Source organism: Crocodylus siamensis, chromosome 13, assembly GCF_052110815.1.
Source record: "Crocodylus siamensis isolate JL-2025a chromosome 13, ASM5211081v1, whole genome shotgun sequence".
NCBI lineage: Eukaryota > Metazoa > Chordata > Crocodylia > Crocodylidae > Crocodylus > Crocodylus siamensis.
The window spans coordinates 9339897-9358703 of NC_143407.1; the positions used below are offsets into that span (position 1 = coordinate 9339897).

Consider the following 18807-nt stretch of genomic DNA (forward strand, 5'->3'; position numbering starts at 1 on the left):
TACTAGGATATATGGCTCTAGATGCATGTACCAGGGAGTGTGTGCATGGGTGGGTGGGAGCTGGGGGTAGAGGGAGTTTAAACAGGAGGAATATTAAGGCTCATAGGGAGAAGACTTTTTCAAACGTAAATAATTGCATCAGCAAATCATGAAGACCATGTTTTCCAAAGTATAACATCATTTATTTAGGAGATGGTATAGGTAGACATCTCAGTTGTTTTTAGGAGACAGCTTTAATTTACAAAATGGAAATTAAGATGCAGAGATATGGGGTGGAGGCTCAAACTTTTAGGAACTGAGAAACTGATGTAGACAGAAATGTTTCTTACACTCAGTAAATAATCATTTGCTGTTGTATCTATTGGATGGAATACATATTTCATTTGATCGTACAACAGTTTCAATATTTTTGACACAACCCTGTGGTTTAGTCTACATTAATTCACTCTGGGGTTGCTGAAGTACCTCTGTCATAAAGCCCTGACATAGTTCGGAAGAGGGGATTTTGAATAACTTCCTGCAAGGTTGTAGAATGGAATCAATGCTGCTACAACACTAGTGATTTCCCTCCCACGTGGGGGAGAACTAATTGTAGATGGCATGGTTTCAGTTAGTTTCAAGCTAAGAAAAGTGTGTTCCAGATGTTTCAGCACTTTGAAACGGTCAGTACTCAAAACGGTTTTTGCACTAGATAAGCATAGTGTTGCACAGGCGGTATGAATACAAGGCTTTACAAGCAGTGTCTTTTTCTTGTAGTTGGCTTTTGCCCAGTGTTTCTGGGAACTTCACAGTTGAATATGTTTTAATTTGTTCTAGAATATGTCTAAAGCTCAGTTCAGTGTCAGGCGGAATTTAAGCAGATGCACAAGAATCTTGTAACATGGCTCGTATATAGCATGTATATCCAGATACACACAGTACAGTATTCACAGATTCACAGAAGTTTAGGACTGGAAGGGACCTCGTGAGATCATTGGGTCCAGCCCCCCCTCCTCTGGGCAGGAAAGACTGCTGCGGTCAAGTAACCCCAGCAAGGTGTGTATCCAGTCTCCTCTTGAAGATTTCCGGGGTAGGTGCCTGCACCACACCTGCTGGGAGACTATTCCAGATCTTTATCTGGATCCAGATATGTTTCTGTTATGAGTTGAAGACTAAAGTGTCAGAACTAGATTTGTTCCTCAATTACTAGTCATACAGATAGTTTAGTTTCCTTTGAACTTGCAGTAGTTTCCCTTTTTAAGTAAAGGAACTTTAAGTGCTTAAGACTAAGAGGAAATGTGGTGAAAAGCCTTAAATATCCCATTCCAAATGCTTCAAAATAGTAATGATTTTAGCAGGTTTTTGAGTTAGCGTCTATCTTCACCTTCCCTAATCTATCAGCATAGCAAAAGTGCTCCTGTGTACATGTGTAGGAGGCAGGAGAGAACTACTGGTAATACAAGTAAACTGCCATCCCAACTCATAGGAGAAATAATCTGATTTGTTTATAGCAGTTCCAGACTGCCCTGGAGACCATGGTAGTCTGTATGTGGCTTGCTCACACTGGGCCTCTTCTTTTCATTTAAAAGGGTGTATGGGGACCGACCGGTGAGAAATTTTCAGGCTTGACAGTGGTTCGTTGTTCCAAAATGTTTGGGAAATGCAGGTTTATAGGACTTCTGGTTTGCTTGTGAATGTGGGGGTGATTTACTGAATGAGGGAAAAGGAGGCTGAATTCTGTATTCAGTGCTGGAAGTAGTGAGGATCCTGTTCATCTTTATCTTCTTGTAAGAGGAGATTCCAGAGGCCACCGGCAGTTCCTGTTACAGTTTTCTCTCATGCATTCGTGAGCCTCCCAGATCTGAGTTTCATTGTCCCAGATGCATGTAGTTGTGAACTGGATGCCATGTGGAGGATGATGACCTGAGGTAACAAGAGTAAGTTCCATGAAATGCTTCCTTTTGGCTGTGTAGGTTGTAGCCATGTTGGTCTAAGGACACAGGCAGACCAGGTTCTTTGGGTGAATCTGATATCTTTTATTAGACCAACTTAAATAGTTGGGGGGAAAAATTGCTTAATATGGTTTTTCCAACTATTTCAGTTGGTCTAGTAAAAGATATCAGATTTACCCAAAGAACCTTGTCTCTTTTTGGCTGTGTCAGAGATCTAGATCTTGTCTTTATATTCCATCAGGAGCCAGTGTACAGAGGAAAATGCCAGGATGCATCTTCTTTTAACTAAAATTGTAGGATTTTAGTGCATTTTGTTGAGTTGACTCAAGAGAAAACAAGCAAGTATCTGACTGCCTCTTCAAGGATGCTTGAGGTGTTCTCTAGTCTTCACAGCTCCAAAATAAGGCAAGTCATCATGATCCAAAACAGACTCATACAAATTAGTCATGAATCTTTACTAAGTTTCATCCATTTCAAGAGGAAAAGATGGCATACAACACAGTGTAATAAATCTCTCTCATGTTAAAAAGAAGGGGATCTTCTGCATTACTCAGTCTTCTCAATTGCCGTCTCTGTCTGATGAAGTGAATTCAAGATCATGAAAGCTTGCATGCACTATCTCATTTAATTAGTCTGCAAGCTGCATACCTATCCTGCCTTCTATCCCACTTTTGGCAAATAAAGTTTTGCTTTGTTTTGACTGGGTTCTCTTAAATTACCCCTCTTTTGGTATCTGTAAGATATTCCACTTTAAAGAAGGTGGGGGGCTCATGGCAGCTGCTCTGCCATAACTGCTTTTTTGCATATTTGCTCCTGTTCCATGAAAATTAGAAGCTATTTTGTGCTGTGCTTTATTGTATTCTTGACCTATGCCTTCCTTTAACATGAACTTATTGGTTTGTGTGTCCAGACCCTTATAATTTTTCAGGACCTTGCTATTGTCTTCAAATTTGATAGATTCATCCTCACTTTTGTTTTGATTATTTAATTGTTAAAGTCTAGTTGAAAAAAATGAGTTTATAGCTAGCTTTTGCAGAAGAGTGAGGTTGCTTGCTTCACTGGTGGAGAGTGTTTCAAGTATGGGAATGGTATGAAAACAGCTGTGAAATAGTGAGTGGGAGGAGGAGGTTATGAAGAATTTAGAGAGCCAGGTAATATTAGCAAAAACTATGTGAGCAGGGGCAGAGTAGGAGACCAAATCCTATATTAGGAGGCATGAGGCAGAGCTTTGAAAATGAGAGCAAAGAATTTGAACAATTAATTTTCAGAAGTGCGTTTAAGAGTGTACATCTCGTTGTATGGTATTTCAGGCTGTAAGATATAGGCAGGGCAGGGAGTCTTCTAGCTTTTCTTTGCAAGCTGGTCTATTTACAAACAAGAGACTGAAAAAGGTGTTGAATCTTTTTTTTTTTTTTCAGTTCTGTTATCAGCTGTTTCCTGGTTGGAGTGTAGGTAAGGAGAGACTTTGAAAGTGCTTGGATTGAGTGAGTGCAGAACACTCAGACTTTGAGTGTTATAGTTTTCTTGCTTATAACCCAAGCAAGCTATCTTCAGGACAGAGAGGATCCTATGAAAAAGAATTGGTCAGCAGAGGACCAGGTCTCCAAAGATAGCTGCTCCACAAGCAATGAAAAGAATATCTCTGAAAGTAGCTAGTGTTCTACAAAGATTAAAGATTTTATCCAGGTTTGGCAAAACGCTCTATACCCAGTTTATTTAAATCTTCACGTTGTCAGGGTGCTGAGAAAATTACTTGGATCGGTATAAAAGGACTCAACCAGTATAACAGAAGAATTGCATCCAGAGAATCTAACATTTAGTTCAGAATTCGAGAGAGAGCGTGAGCTTTGAATTATAATTGCTCCTCCCTTGACGTGATCTGTTCTAGTAAATTAGGTAATGAGGCAATTTCCAGAAATTTATCCACAGTAGTACCTAACTGTCTGTGGAATTTGGAAGTTGTGATTTATTTCAGAGGCATGCCCATTCTAAACTTATATTTATCTTATTTTAAATGATTTTGAAAACTGCTTTAGATCATGCCACTTTTTCCTCAGTCTTTTTCAGATGAAATGTAACAGATGAACTTAACACAACTCTTAAAGCTGTGATAAATGCCAGTTTTAGTGATTTTTTTTTTAACACTTTCCAACATGACAGCTGTTGTGTAGCTCTGTGTTCTGTACTTGTAAAACCATTATGCAGTCATCTGCTTCAGCCAAAAATTGCTCAGCAAACCCTGATCTTTAGAGAGACTCCGTTTTTTAGGCCCCAAATGTGACCTAGCTCCATGTTTATAACACTTTGGAGGATATCTCTGGAGTGTAAAGCACCTAATGTGAAGGTGAAGGTGAAGGTGTCTGTGTGTGTCTGCTAATTAACTCTACTGAATAAATTGAGACCTTTTGGAATTCCTGCAGTTCTCTTGGCCGTGTATCACGGGTGAATATAAAGTGCAGCCTACAGGGGTAGTGTAACTACTTTTGTGTTCAAGTACAGACCGTTGAGGTATCCTGAGCTGAGTGATTGCAATCTTCTTCATATTCGTTGGCTGTGGCCTTCCAATTTACGATAGACTGTTCAGTTGAGAATAGTTGTGGCTTCACTGGTTTGCAGTAGTTTTTAAGAAGCATTGTCCCCTGGGAGCTGTGTTGCTCAGAGCATCTACTGATGCAGTTGTGTTACCAATGACCTTTTTTGGATAAAGAACAGCAAGAAAACTGGGATGTGAAATGCAAACAACTAGATTATTTTCAGCTCCCTTAAAAACTAAATAGAAAAATGTGAACTGACAAGTGGGAAAAAAAGCAAAACAGAGTTACTTAAAAACCCTTTTATCTTGTGCTGTTTTTCATGTTAAGAATATATTTAAATCTTACCCAATTTAAGCGGCTCAAAGAAAGCAGATGCAACTATTACAAAGTGTGCAATGATACCATCTAAAGTTTGAAACCGAAGTTGAGACTCTGATAGAAACAGTTGTTACACCTACTCCTTGCTTAATGTTGTAGTTATGTTCTTGAAAAATGTGACTTTAAGCAAAACGATGTTAAGCGAATCCAATTACGTCACAGTAGTTACCTACTAGCAGGCAGCGGCCAAACAACATAACCTAGCATTGCACAACTTTAAATGAATATGTTCTCTAACAGATGAGCAACGTAATAACGAAGCAGCGTTAACTGGGATGGTGTTAAGTGAGGAGTACCCATATTTTTTTTCCTTGAAGAACTTGCCAGCTAAGTGGACAAAATAAAATATAAGAAGGGTCTTTTTCTTTTCCTTTTATCTCGCTTATTGCTCTTATCCACAAGGAAGCTACACTTTCAAAGAACAATGTAGAAATGAGTTTTGGGGATCAAATGTTTTTCATTTGGAGGAATGCATCGTAGGGGAAGGTACAGAGTGGTAGGCAGGGAACTTGGTTTGAGCCCTTCATTACTGCTGCTCAACTTGTACAAAAGAGAGCTTCTTCCTGTGTTGTCACTTTTCCTGAGAAAATAAACTATGGAAAGCTGTATTTTGACAAAGTGACACAAGATGCTTATTAGCTATTTTCACTGGGGAAAATAGAATATGAGTGTCTTTGTCCAAGACCAGGGAGAATTGAAAAATATTTCTCAATGACTTTTGGTAACGCTGTATTTATTCTTTTTTAACCATAGCTCTGCCTATGACACAAAAACTGGGCTGCGAGTGGCTGTGAAGAAGCTGTCCCGACCATTTCAGTCCATCATTCATGCCAAAAGAACCTACCGAGAACTACGGCTACTTAAACATATGAAACATGAAAATGTAAGTTCAACAGACCCAGAGACAGTGTGTGGAGAATGGAGTACTTTTTATAGCTATGAAAAAGTGGGTCAAATTGTCTCTCTCCATGCATGAAAATTCCTTCACTAGATTTACATTTCCACTGTACTAACTTTCAGTTTCTCATACATACTTCTAAGCCTTTGCAGATCTTTCTCATCTCTTTGCTTCTCTCTCTAGTCTGATTCTGTCTGTTCTGTCTCATTGCTTCCTCTGCATTTTCATCTTTGTCCCTCTTGCAGTGCCCTCTTCTTCACAGAAATCTTTTGCACTCCAGCATGACAAACACCTACCCTTTTTTGCAAATTTCTTGGAACACAGCATGAATCATCCTGTTAAGCAGCTGGCATTCATTTATTGTAAATAGTAGAGGTGCACTGATATATTGGTCCATATCAGATCAGCACCGATAAAAGGAAAATTGACATTATTAGCAATCGGCTTTTTTTGGCCAGTATAGCCAATACTGTCACTGATAAATGCCACGTGCACAGCTGCAGCATGCACACAGCTAGGAAAGCAGGCGGGCAGCTTAGAGAGCAGTGTCCAGCCGGTAAGTCTGTTAGGGGCAAGGATTGTAGTGGGGGCAGATCAAGGCCCCCACAGTAAGGGAGGGAATGGCACAGAGGCAGGTGCTGCCTGCGTGAGGCACTGGGCAGAGCTGTGGGTGGATTGTCCGGGGCAGACTGGCTCCTGTCACGTGCCCTCCCGGATTTGTGCACAGGGTGAGGCAGGCTGCCCATTGTGGACTTGAGGCCAGGGGCTGCATCCGTTTCTTCGTGGTGTAGGGGCTGGGATGGGGCTGCAGCCAAGGTGGGTGGGGTTTGGGCGGGCTGCCGCAGTGTTGGGGGCGGGTCTGCAGGGTGGGCTACAGACATCCCAAAGTTTGCTGCAGTCCCCCCATAGCCACACCCTCCCAGTGCTGCTGCTCCCCGTCCTGAGGGCAGCCCCTGGCTTCGAGCCTGCAGCAGGCAGCCTGCCGTCACCCCATGTACAAATCTGGGGGCACATCCCCCCCAGACCCCTCCTGGGGGGTGCATGCAGTGGTGGGAGCCGCTGCCCCTCCCCCATGGCTCCTGAACAAGCCATCTGTGGCTCCATCCTATGCCCTGTCTCAGCTGGGCAGTGCCTGCCCCAGCCCTACTCTGTCCCTCACTGCGGTGGGCTCGATCTGCTGCCCCCCCCAGCTTACCGGTGGGACGCTGCTCTCCAAGCTGCAGGGCTGCATATTGGCTATCAGATTGGTTAATAATTGGCCATTGATATCGGCCAAAAACATTTTTTATCATAGATTTCATAGACATTAGGGCTGGAAGGGACCTTGCAATATCATCAGGTCCAGCCCTCTGCCCAAGGGGCAGAAAATCAGCTGGGGTCAGATATCAGTGCACCCGTGTTCATTATTCAGTTTGTTATAAATCCATCTATCTTGTTAAGAGGTGCTCTGTTTCTCACCATACTCAGAATTGAGACAGTAAACTCCTTTCAAGAGATGCATTTTAGCTGTCTTGTGTGACGTAAGCATTCTGTTGGCATTCAGTGTGAATCACTTTTTCAAAATTAAAATTAATATAACTAACCTCTTCTCAAATTTTTGCATGATGTAAGTTTGAAAGTTGGGCCTTTGGGTTGATAGGACCAGGTAATACCACAGATGTTTTGCAGAGCTAATATTCCCTGGATGATGCTCCAATTTTATGTAATGTAATTTCTAAGTCTACGATGCAGTAGTCCTCTAAAGTAAGCAAAATTAGGATTGTACTGGGAAGGTTAGACCTAAATAATTAGATTCAAATCTGTGTTGATCTTCCTGTTTCAGTACTTTCACTTGTACAGAATTATGCACACCAGTGGATTCTCTTCCTTTTTTTTTTTACCTTTGTCCAATAATAGAGATTTTTTTTCCTGATAGTTTAGAATGCCTCTGTGGTATCATGGTAAGAAGTAGTGCTTATGGTACAAGGCTTGTTTAGGGATGAACAGTTCCAGTTTGGAGCTGTATTGAAGTATCACCCCATCAATACTGTATGCTGTTTTCGAAGCAGGAAAAGCCATGTGAGTGAACACTCTCTAGCGCTCTGTCCAGCTGTCAGAATGTTAATATAAAAACTCTTAACTTCTCTGAACACAAGGTTTTACTTGACACAAAGGAAATTCCTGAAATTGGAGCACTGTGTTGAGCAAACCTGTTTTCAGTGTCTCTATTAGGCAAAGAATTAACATCACAAAACAGATTTCACTGAAGGAGTCTCTAGGGTATTTTAACTAGAAAGCCCCTTGTTTTTCTTTCCAGAGCCTGTAGTATATTTGGCTATCAGCCATCTCATTCAGCTGCCAGTATCCCCAAAGGATCTGATGTTTTAGAAATCATTTTGACAGTGTTAGTGCTGCTGACATAAATGGAACTTTTGACACATCAACATGCTATGTAGGATAGTGTGCAACAGCACCTGCTAAATGCTGTGGTGAGGACAGAGCTCTGCCCTAATGGGCAAAGTTAGCAACTGATTCTGCTTTACACCAAGACTTTTCCTGAACTTTTTTCACCTGCTTGAGTGTTCCCAAAGCTGAAACCTTTCCTCAAGCGGTTTTGTTTTTTTTTAATTTTAGCTCAGAGTGGGAATTCCATTTTGGGCTGGGCTGATGAAGATAAGTATAGAAATGTTTGTGAAATTGTAGCATTTAGTATGTATTGCTCCTTTGTTAAGAATGGAAGGTAGTTGCTTATTTTCATGTGTAGAATGAGAATGTGTATGTGGTACCTTGTTTAGATGTAGTAGAGTACCAATTTGAAGGAATGAGAGCAGGTTTAATTTAAAAAATAGGTTTGTCAATTCTTGCAAACCTACCATGGGGTATTTAAAGATGTTTTGAAAGAAGGGTCTGCACATAATGGGCGCATCTACACATGTGTTTTAATGTGCATTAGCCTATTTTTAATGCACATTAAAGCATCACTAAAACAGCTATTTAGTTACTGCATATTAAAATAGGCTTAAAAACTGCTCTAATGCTCATTTTCTTAGTACCTCACAACAGAGGGTGCCTATACATGAGTGTGGAGGCTATTCTGAGGCACTGTAATTACAGTGAGTTAGAGCAGATTTGATTAATCAGGTCTTCTGGAACGTGGCAATTATTGTGCTCCCACAGCCTCCCGCAAGCATCCCCACACTTAAGAATGGCAGCGGGGGTGCTTAAACTAAGGCACGTCAAACGAGCTTTAGTTCAAGTGCCCCTCCCACCATTTTCAAGCGTGGCAATGCTGAAACACAAGATGCTGTGGCGCTTTAATTAGATCCGCTCTCAGAGTGGCTCTAATTAAAGCACCTTCTACACCATGTGTAGAAGTGCCTGGAGGTACCAGATTTAATTCGCATTAACTAAAGCATGTTAATGCACATGTAGACATGCCCAATGCTTCCCATTTGCAGCTACAGAGAGCTTCCTCCTTTTTTCAGTTAGGTGAAGTCTCCCTTTTTAGTACATACCTTCATATTTATCTGCACATCTGAAAGAGATATACAAAATGTATTGATGAAAAGCTTAGTATCACAGTGTTTTATTATAGGTGAGATTGGGATACTTTTATGTAAACAACTAGATGTACTATACAGGCTCAAATGATTTTTGACTTGCTAATACTCAGTCAGTCTTAGATAGCCATTCATAGTTGATTGAAGAAGCTTATTTGAAAATTTACTGGAGTTTACCCTTGAAATTCTCTAAATCTGCCATTTGGCTGTATATTAGATTATCTAGATGTGGCTACAGCCTTGGAGATTTTGTCTGAAACCTCTATCCCTTAAGTTAGATATTCAGTTAACCCATAATTGTTGCAGCCTATGTACGTTTGAAAACTTGTACTGAGTTCTGCTGAGACTGGGAATGAGTGGGGAAGAATATGGCCTATAGAAAGGAACCAAAATTACCTGTTTAATTTCTGAAATCTCTGTAATTAGCTTTAAATCAATATGCAGTTTTTCTCTTTCTTGCCTATTCAGTCAGATCCTTGTCCTTTAAAATTTCAGAGGTGCACTGATATATCAGTCGTATATTGGGTCAGCATCAATTAAAAGGAAAATTAACCTTATCGGAGATTGACTTTTTCCGGCTGGTGTAGCCAGTAATGTCACTGATAAATGCCGTGTGCATGAGCACAGTTGCAGCATGCATGCAGCTTGGAGAACAGCCTCCTGCTAGTAAGTCTGTGGGGGAGGAAGGAGCATGGGGGGACAGGATGTAGATTGAGGCCCTCATGGTGAAGGAGGAAGTGGGTCAGGGGCAGGCACTGCCCAGCCAGGACGGTGAGGGAGACCCCGTGGGTGGCTTGTCCAGGAGGTGTCAGGGGGTGAGTATGGGGGGGAAGCTCCCTGCTGCTGCATGCACCCGCAGGGAAGGCATGGGGGTGGGCATGTGCCCCCCTGGATTTATGCACAGGGTGAGGTCAGGCTGCCTCCTGCAGGCTCAGGGGCAGAGGCTGTGCTGGCCTTTTCTGTTGGGGGGACTGGCCAGAGCTGGGCTTCGGGTAGATGGCAGCAGTGCTGGGAGGAGCGGCTATGGGGAATTTTGGTGTGGCTATAGCCCACCCCGTAGCCACTCCTCCCAGCACTGCTGCCTTCTGCCCTGCAGCTGCCTGTTTGGAGCCCAGCCCTCCTGCTGGGAAGAGGCTGGCGCAGTCCCTGGCTCACAGCAGGCATCCCGCCTTTGCCCCATACATAAATCCATGGGGGCACATGCCCCCCCATGCCTCCCCTAGAGGTGCTTGCAGCAGTGGGGAGCTGCTCCCCATTCCCCACACCCGCTGGACGAGCTGCCCATGGGGTCACATTCACTGCCCTGGCTGGGCTGCCCCTGCCCCTGCCCCAATCCCTCCCTCTGTGGAGGCCTCAGTCTGCCGCTCCCCCACATCCCTTCCTGTCCACAGACTTGCAATAGGAGGCTGCTCTCCAAGTTGCCAGGCTACGTTCCTGTAAATTGGCAATTGGATCGGTATCAGCGTATATTGGTGGTTAGTAATTGGCCATCGGTGTCGGACAAGAAGACCTTTATCGGCACACCCCGAATTTCAGTCTCTTCTTCTTTTTCCGAAGTGTGTGTTTGTTCGTGATCTCTGCTTGCCTTTGATGTCTGATGTCTCCTCTCCATCTTCTCACCTTTATTCTTCAAAACACTAATGCTAAGAACCTCTTCGCTGCCTTGAACATGTACCATCTTGTTTAATCCTTTTATTGGGTTCCAATCTCCTTCCTTGTCTGTGAAGCTGTACAAAGTTTTGTCCCTACCTATGTCTTGACTTACAATTTCTTATTTATTTTGTTCCTTTCAGTTCTCTCACTTTGCTGCCACCTTATCTCCCACATCTGTTTGCTTGCCCCAAGGCGATAAAAGGTACTTGGCAAATCGGAACAGGGAGACTGTCATTATTTTTTCTATAAGTACCACTGTACATTTACATTTCAAACAAATTCTTCTTTTTTATCAATAATCCCCATACCTTTCCTTCTCTGACCTATGATCTTGTATCCAATATTAAGACTGTAAAGTAGAAAATAAGTTATTCATCTTGGTAAAGGGCCTCCAGCATGTAATGCTAAATATATTGACTAATAAATTCTCAGAAGATCCCTTCTGTACTGAAAGTGCTGTAATTTTGAGGAATACCTGCTGCATTCTTCAGGAATAGGTGCCTGAATTCCTTCTCTGAGCGTAGAACTCAACTCAGGCATGGCCATTGAATCTCAAGTGGCATTTCTATAATACTAAGTGACCTATAATGGAACTTAGAAGTTAGTATTTTGGTAATTATTTTTGTATCATAGATTAAACTGAAGAATTTAGCAAAGTGAAATGTGTTTGAGTCTCATGTTAGTATTTAATTTGACAAGTTGTTGGTTGTCATATGAAGTTCCTTTGCTTTAAATCTCATCCTGTCTATCAACCATGACATGCATGGAAGCAGGATTGCAGGATCATAATGCATTTCTAAAGATTTGTTTGTTCTCATGCTCTAGTCTTCTGCTATATCCTTTGCATGAAATGCTGCTTCTACTTAGCATCCCTTTCAGTTGATGTGAAATGCTTCAGCAGGAAACTAAATGGTATTGGAGTACTTGGGTGAACTGTACTCCGTTCGTGTTAAATATAGTTTGACCAGCCTCTGTACTGACAGTCCTCAGTCCTAGTTAGGTCTCTGAACATAGGAGTGACACTTCAGAACTGAGTCAGTGATGCACTGTGGCAGACACATGGAAATATTGCAGGTTCTCTCATGAAGGGAAAGGTTTGCGTAGCCTTGATGCACAGGCAGTCCTTGGACTTACGACAAAATTGTTTCCTGAAAGCTGCATCTTAAGTCGAACATTGCAACTTGGAACCGATTTTTCCCATAGGAAACAATGTTATAAAAGGGGGATTGGTTCCTGAACCAAGGCCCAATACCTTATTTTTATGAAAAATAACACAGAACTTTGTACTCAATCAATTATAGATGAGTAGTATAGCTACATTAATGTATTTATATTGTAAATAGCAATTGTATTGATTTGGAAGGACTTCTTTGAGGTGACTTTGTGAGATTTTTTGAAGGGCTCTTGGTTGGACTTTTTGAAGCGTTCTTGGCAGGAGTCTTCTCAGGAGTCTTGGCTGCTTCCTTAAAGGAAGTTTGGACAGATACTGTCCAGGGAGACTGGTGACGCAGCGAACTTGTTCACTGGCATGGTGTTGCGTTAGATCAAGCATTGAAAAGTCGAAATTGATGTCAGAAAGTAGAAATGGTGTCAATTTATAAACGTTGTAAGTGTGAAATGTTGTAAGTTGAAGACTGCCTGTATTGAAATGTGTAGAGCCAAACTGAGGAAGGTGGCAAGAAGAGTTGGGGCAGAAAAGGCAAACTCTGCCCTTTCATGCTAAACTAATGGGTAATGCGATGATCTGACTGATATCTAAGATGGAAACTTCTACTGAAGAAACCGTGCAAGCACATAATTAACTACAATGATTGTTTCCCTGCTGTGTTTCAAAGGATGAATTTGCAGTTTTACATGGATATGAAATACTGCAGCTCATATGAACACAGGAAGGGAACAGATCTTTACACAGGGATTTCCAACCTTTTTGAATGTGGGGCCAGATCATGAACTTTTTATCACCCAGTGGGCCGGCCAAAGGCTCCCACCCCACCCCACCCCACCCCAGTTAGGAAGCTGCTCAGGGGCTGGAGGAGGGACAAGGGGTGGGAATGAAAGTAAACACCTGTCGCAGCACCTCGGGCCTCAGAAAACGGCTTGGTAGGCCGCATGGTGGCCCGTGGGCCATATGTTGAACAAGCCTGCTTAAACAGGGGCTACTTACTGCAGAAGCTAAATAATTTTTAGGATGTAGCACGGGTGGGTAGGTGGAAGCTGATTCAGTTGTTCAGTTAATTCTCAACCTAATATCCTTGCCAAAAGCATTGTCTGGGTTCTTCATAACTTGTGCCTTTGACCATCTGTTTAAACTTTTATCTTAGCCATTTCTACCTTCACTCATGTCTGTGTAAATGCGGGGTGTGGCGAACCCATCTAGATCATAATTTTCACTGGTTGGGGAGGTTAAGATGTGTGTTAACTAAAACTTCTTCAATAGTTTTGATTTTTTTTCCCCCTCATCTAGCTTCTAGTTTGATAGGTTGTTTCATTAAAAAACTTCTATACTTCAATCTTAGTCTTCATTCTGATCTGTTGAGTGAATTGAGATTAAAGACTCTTTGGAAGTTCTTGCTCTTAAGTTGTCCTTAAAAAACACTGTTTCCACATTTTCAACAAAAGCACAGAATGTGATGATTCTTTTATAGTAGTGTTGGAGTGATGTTGCCATGAAGGAAGCTAGGAAATACCCAAGAGGCAAGGATTTTTGTGGGTGATACTTTTTATTGGACGAACTGCATGGCGGGATATGCTGTACTCAAAAGCTTGTCTAAGTCTGTCCCAACTGTGCAGTTGGTCTAATGAAAGATGAGACCCACAAAAATCCTTGCTTTTCACATTATTCTGTTATAGAAAATAGCACAGGTATTAAGTCACTATGCTAGAGATTGGTTTACATGGTCTTAAAAAGACTTAACAAAAATAAGTAAAGGGAGATTTCTTTTCCCCCTGACATTGTTTGAGCCCTAGTTTTCAAACCTTGGTCTCTGAGATCTTAAATTTATGTATTTTGGAACAATGTAATTTAAGATTAATATTAGAATTGGTTAATCAGATTTTTGTCATTTTTAAAACTCGGTTGTATGTTTTATTAACTGTTATCTTTCAAAGCTTTTGTTTTGTAGTTGGAGCTCTAGATGCCCATTTCTGCTTGCTTTCCCTCTTCCCTAAGAGACTATCTAGAATCACGTACAGGATCTTTATCAAGTAGCAAGATAAAATTATATTAATAGTGCATGGCTTTTCCACCTTTCTTTTGTATTTGCTACTTTAAATGAATGGTTTGGGTGAGAATGATAACCTTAAATGTTAGAAACTTACAACTTCTTATAGTGAAAAGATTGTTTTCATTCAAACAAGAACGTAAAGACTGATTTCCTTCCTTTTCCCTAGCCTGTTCATGTAGTTAGAAATGAAGTGTGGAGTGAATAGTTTTTCTTCCATTACAGGAAGAAACCACTAATGAGGTACATTGGATGGTATTACAAAAGTATTGTACAGCTTTTTAATTTTTGCCTTTTTACTTTACAGGTGATTGGTTTGCTGGATGTATTCACACCTGCCAAGTCACTGGAAGAATTCAATGATGTGTAGGTAACCTTCCTGAAAACTAAGGCCCAAACATCTTCCTTGCTTCCTTGCTGAACTACAGTAGGAGTGTTTAACCGCCCTTGCTCCCTGGTGTAGAAGGAGAGGGATTATGTGGGCAATTTGTCAGAATCGTAGGTCTCTTTCATTTCCGCAGTGTTTTAAATACCTATCCAAGTGCTTGTAGATGTCCTTTGTGTTCTTGCCATATGTGCTTACTCTTTGCTTTACCAATCTATGGATATTTAGGCTGGGATGTGCAAAGGCATCTAGTGCATTTGGGTCTTTGGCACCCTTAAATGCCTTTGCAAATCCAAGCTTTAGCTCTGCTAATCTTTTTTTAATGATACAGAATAAGCAGCCTTTTCTGAATGGCCCCAAACATGGCTGTAGCAAGAAAAGTGTTGTGGGTTCTATGAAGCCATAAAATGTACCAGTGGGAGGCCCTGATCAGATATTTTTGTGCTGCTGGGCAATTCATTGGGTATCTGTCTGTCTCGATGAGTTGGAGTGGTTTGGCATTGATTCTGATCAGTGTCTGCAAATATGCTGGACTGGAAAACTAAGCTTATGTTGCTTTGAAAAAAGCTACCTGTACCTAGGCACCCATAAATCCTTGTAGGGTGTGATCCAGTAGGTTGTATTCCTCACACATATACACATACTAAATTAAGCCTGAATCTTACTCACTTCAGCAGAGCAGTGAACCTGGGCTCATAGCCTGGAATTTACCTCTGGAGAGTAAATAAAAGAAGGGTTATTTTTTGTTATTTTAGTGACTCTGTGACTGCTGTAATTTATACCAAATTCCAGCCCCATGCAGCAGATATGTATTTCTGGAGCTACTCTAAGTTGTAAGGGATCCTGTGGCAGGATAGTTATAGGAGCTCACCAGCGTCTAGCAAGGCACCGTCATAGGAAGCTTTATAAATAGAATTTTTTAACCTGATAAATGGAGGCAAGGGTGGATACCTAGATCAGTAATGTGTTGCAAATCTGGTGTACAGAGAAAGAGAGAGTGCATGTTCTGTTAATTCAAATGTAGGCCATATCGCCGTTAAAACGCTGCATGTGATGTGGGGCCATTTTAAGCTTGTCTGTTGACATGTGAAAGGCATATATGGTCATTGGTTATTGACTCTTAGCTAGCAGGAAGTCACTAGTATTTGATGCATGGGTAATGGACATCTCTCTTGTTGCAGAAGCCCACTGTTCTAGCAACACTTTGGAGCCCAGAGGTAGTTGCTGCTTTAAGAAACCTACATCTGAGGAGGCTGTTCATTTAGGCAGGAAAGGGCATGCACTGAAATTATTCCTTTTATTTTATTTTTACTTTGAATGAGAAGGGGGGGTGCAGAGATGAAAAGGGAAATTTTCTGATGAAACAAATAATCCAGTTGATATGAACTTATTTGTTCCCTGTCTTTTTGGTATGCCCTGTTGGCTGGAAACAAGGGCAATAAAACTGTCTTTGTCATGTGACCTTGCTTTGGCCCTTTGGTTAAGTTTGTTGAAAGATCTAATGAAATAACCATTTCCTCCAGAGTCTGTTTTGAAGCTGTAATGTTGAGCTGTGTGACTGAAGGTTATCAAATTCCACCTGTCCTGAATAGTAATGTGGAACTTACATTTGAGTCCAACAAAGCCCATGTGAAAACGTGATTGCTTAATAACAGACCCTGTAGGAGTTGTTTTATATCCGGTGTTTAGAGTGTTTAATATTTTAACTGTCCTTTCTTCACTTTCCGCCTTGTCATGGTGAGCTAGAAGTGTTGAAACATTGCTTCTTTACAAAATTGTAATGAATTGAAATATTTTGAGTTCTTAATTAAAAAAAAAAGTAAGTCCTACTCTTAAGTTGCTCTATATTCTCTGTCAGCTGTTTTTTGGAGAATAATTGAATTCATAATTAGGTTCCTTCCACTTTTAATCATAATTAGCAATTAACTAGGTGTTTAAATTGACTTCACTTTATGAAAAATAGAAGGTGTTTGGATAGATTAGGCTTCCCGATATTGAACTACATATATTGTAAATAGTGTTTCACTGTAGGCTTCTTGGGGTTTGTTTGTCTGTGGACAAATTCAGGAAGTGTAGACATGATAATCTTTGCAACCTAGTTTTGATTCCTTGCACTTATGAAAAAAGATGGCAAGTTCAGTATTAAAGCATAATAAAAAGGTATGAGAATGTGAATGAAAGATTTACTACAGCTTATCGTTCTTCCATCTTTAACAATGCTAACACTGACAATAGGTTTCCCCTGCAGGGGTGAGCACGATTGCAAGATGGTGCCTTTCTTGTGGATTTATGTATGGATATCTGACCATCTACTGCTTATTTCTGCAGAAGGATTTTAACTTAGAGATGCAAACAGTAGCCTCAATTTAATGTTTTCAGTCTCTGCCTAATAAGTGTTTTAATATAGATACTTATTTTTCTTTCTCTAATCTTAAACGGTTCTGCAGTTGGAGGTGAATTTATGATTGAAAGGACATAGCATTAACTTTAAGAGTTACATTTTACAAAACATCATAATGGGTGTCTGAAATACAGTTTATTGGGTCCTTTAATCTTTCTTCTGTGTAGTTGTTAGGTTATCCTTGTACGTTTCAGTCTTTGGAAGGTAAACGAATAGGTGTTCGCTGTGTTTCAAGATCTCCTAAGCTTAAAATGAAATTACTATCTCTTACAAATATATTTGCATATAGAAGGAAAGAGGAGTCTTAAAGGGAGCTGCTTTTTAGGTATCAGAAATGTTTTCTTAAACATTGTTCAGGAATCTGTGGCAAGCAGGTATGGTGAAGAAAATGCAGTTTCAATTTTAAAGGAAAGGTGTTGATTCCCTCCTGTGGTGGGCTCTTCTACTAAACCATGCTGCAAAAGGAGCAGGTTTAGTCCAAGTCCTATTGGAGCGCTCATGTTGTTCTTCGTGGAATGAGGGTGGATTCGTGGCTGGCTCTATCTTATGTTTTTCTTCTGTTTCCAGATACCTGGTGACACACCTCATGGGAGCAGATCTTAACAATATTGTAAAATGCCAAAAGCTCACAGATGACCATGTACAGTTTCTCATATATCAAATTCTTCGGGGATTGAAGGTAGTTGCATCAGTTTTATCTGAGACTGAACACACAACTCTGCCAAAATCCTTGATGCCTGTTGCACCCTTCATGATGAATGGATTTTGAAATGTTTATGAACTCTACTAATGTGGAACAGAGAGAGAGCCATGTTAGTCTGAAGTAAGGCAGAAGGCAGGGCAGGGTGACCCCTTAGAGACTAACTGAGGCAAGCTTTCAACCTTTCATGAAGTAGACTGTCACCTACAAAAACTTACGCTTCTCCAGTTTGTTTTCAAGGTGTCAGCTGCCTTCTCTTGTACCTGCTATAAAAGAGGGTAACCTTGTTTCTGGTGTCCCTTTCCTGTTGTCTCTATAATTCAGTGATACTGATAGGGAACTCCACTAGGAAAATGCACATAATTCCTAGATGCCAGGGCCGGAAGGGACCTCAACAGATCATCGAGTCCAACCCCCTGTCTAGGCAGGAAGGAGTGCTGGGGTCAGATGACCCCAGCCAGACGCCTGTCTACATTCTTTTTATATATATGGATAGGTCGACACTGGAAAATTATGTAGGAGAGAGGCAATCTATTCACTGTCAAATAAACTTTTATTATTTGAATAAAATAATAATGCTACTTGTCTAGGTACACCTTGGGTAATAGGGGGGGGGACAGGGTAGCAGCTTTCTAAGACTAACTGGTTCAGAGAAGCATAAGCTTCTGTAGATGAGAGCATCCTAATAATAATCAGGGAGATGGTCTGAGAATAAAACATTCCTGTACCTACAATCTACAGAAGGCTTAGGCAAACAGATTACTCAGTCTGACTTGGGAAGGAAGGTGTTATGCTCTAGTGAGGAAATGAAGGAAGTTTGCTGATGTACTATGTAAAATATCTGTCTTTTTGTTTTACAGTATATCCATTCAGCTGACATAATACACAGAGTGAGTATTTGCACTGAAATCAATCATTTTAAAGGGTTTGGCATTCATTCTTTATAATATAGAAGCTGTAGACTTGGGAAGAAAGTTTTGGGGGAATATTGCAGTTGGTGGTCTAGTGGTTAGAGGTGGGAAATGGGTGTCAAGACTCTTAGTTACTATTCCCAGCTCTGCCTTGACTGACTGTGTCCTGGGATATGTTGCTTTACCCCAAATTGGTTGCTCTATTCGTGCAATATACAGCTACTTAACAGAGGTATTGAGATTTTAAAGTACTGTA

General features: G+C 41.0%; 1 protein-coding gene across 2 annotated transcripts in view; it reads left to right on the forward strand.

Annotated features, from left to right (window-relative positions):
* The window catches only part of MAPK14 (mitogen-activated protein kinase 14), a 40776-nt gene that overhangs the window by 1814 nt on the left and 20155 nt on the right, over positions 1 to 18807 (forward strand). For both annotated transcript variants that reach the window (XM_090026681.1, XM_090026682.1), the window contains exons 2-5: positions 5597 to 5726; positions 14462 to 14520; positions 17508 to 17619; positions 18501 to 18530. In XM_090026681.1, the coding sequence (XP_089882807.1) occupies positions 5597 to 5726; positions 14462 to 14520; positions 17508 to 17619; positions 18501 to 18530 (331 nt within the window). The remainder of the gene's footprint in view (positions 1 to 5596; positions 5727 to 14461; positions 14521 to 17507; positions 17620 to 18500; positions 18531 to 18807) is intronic.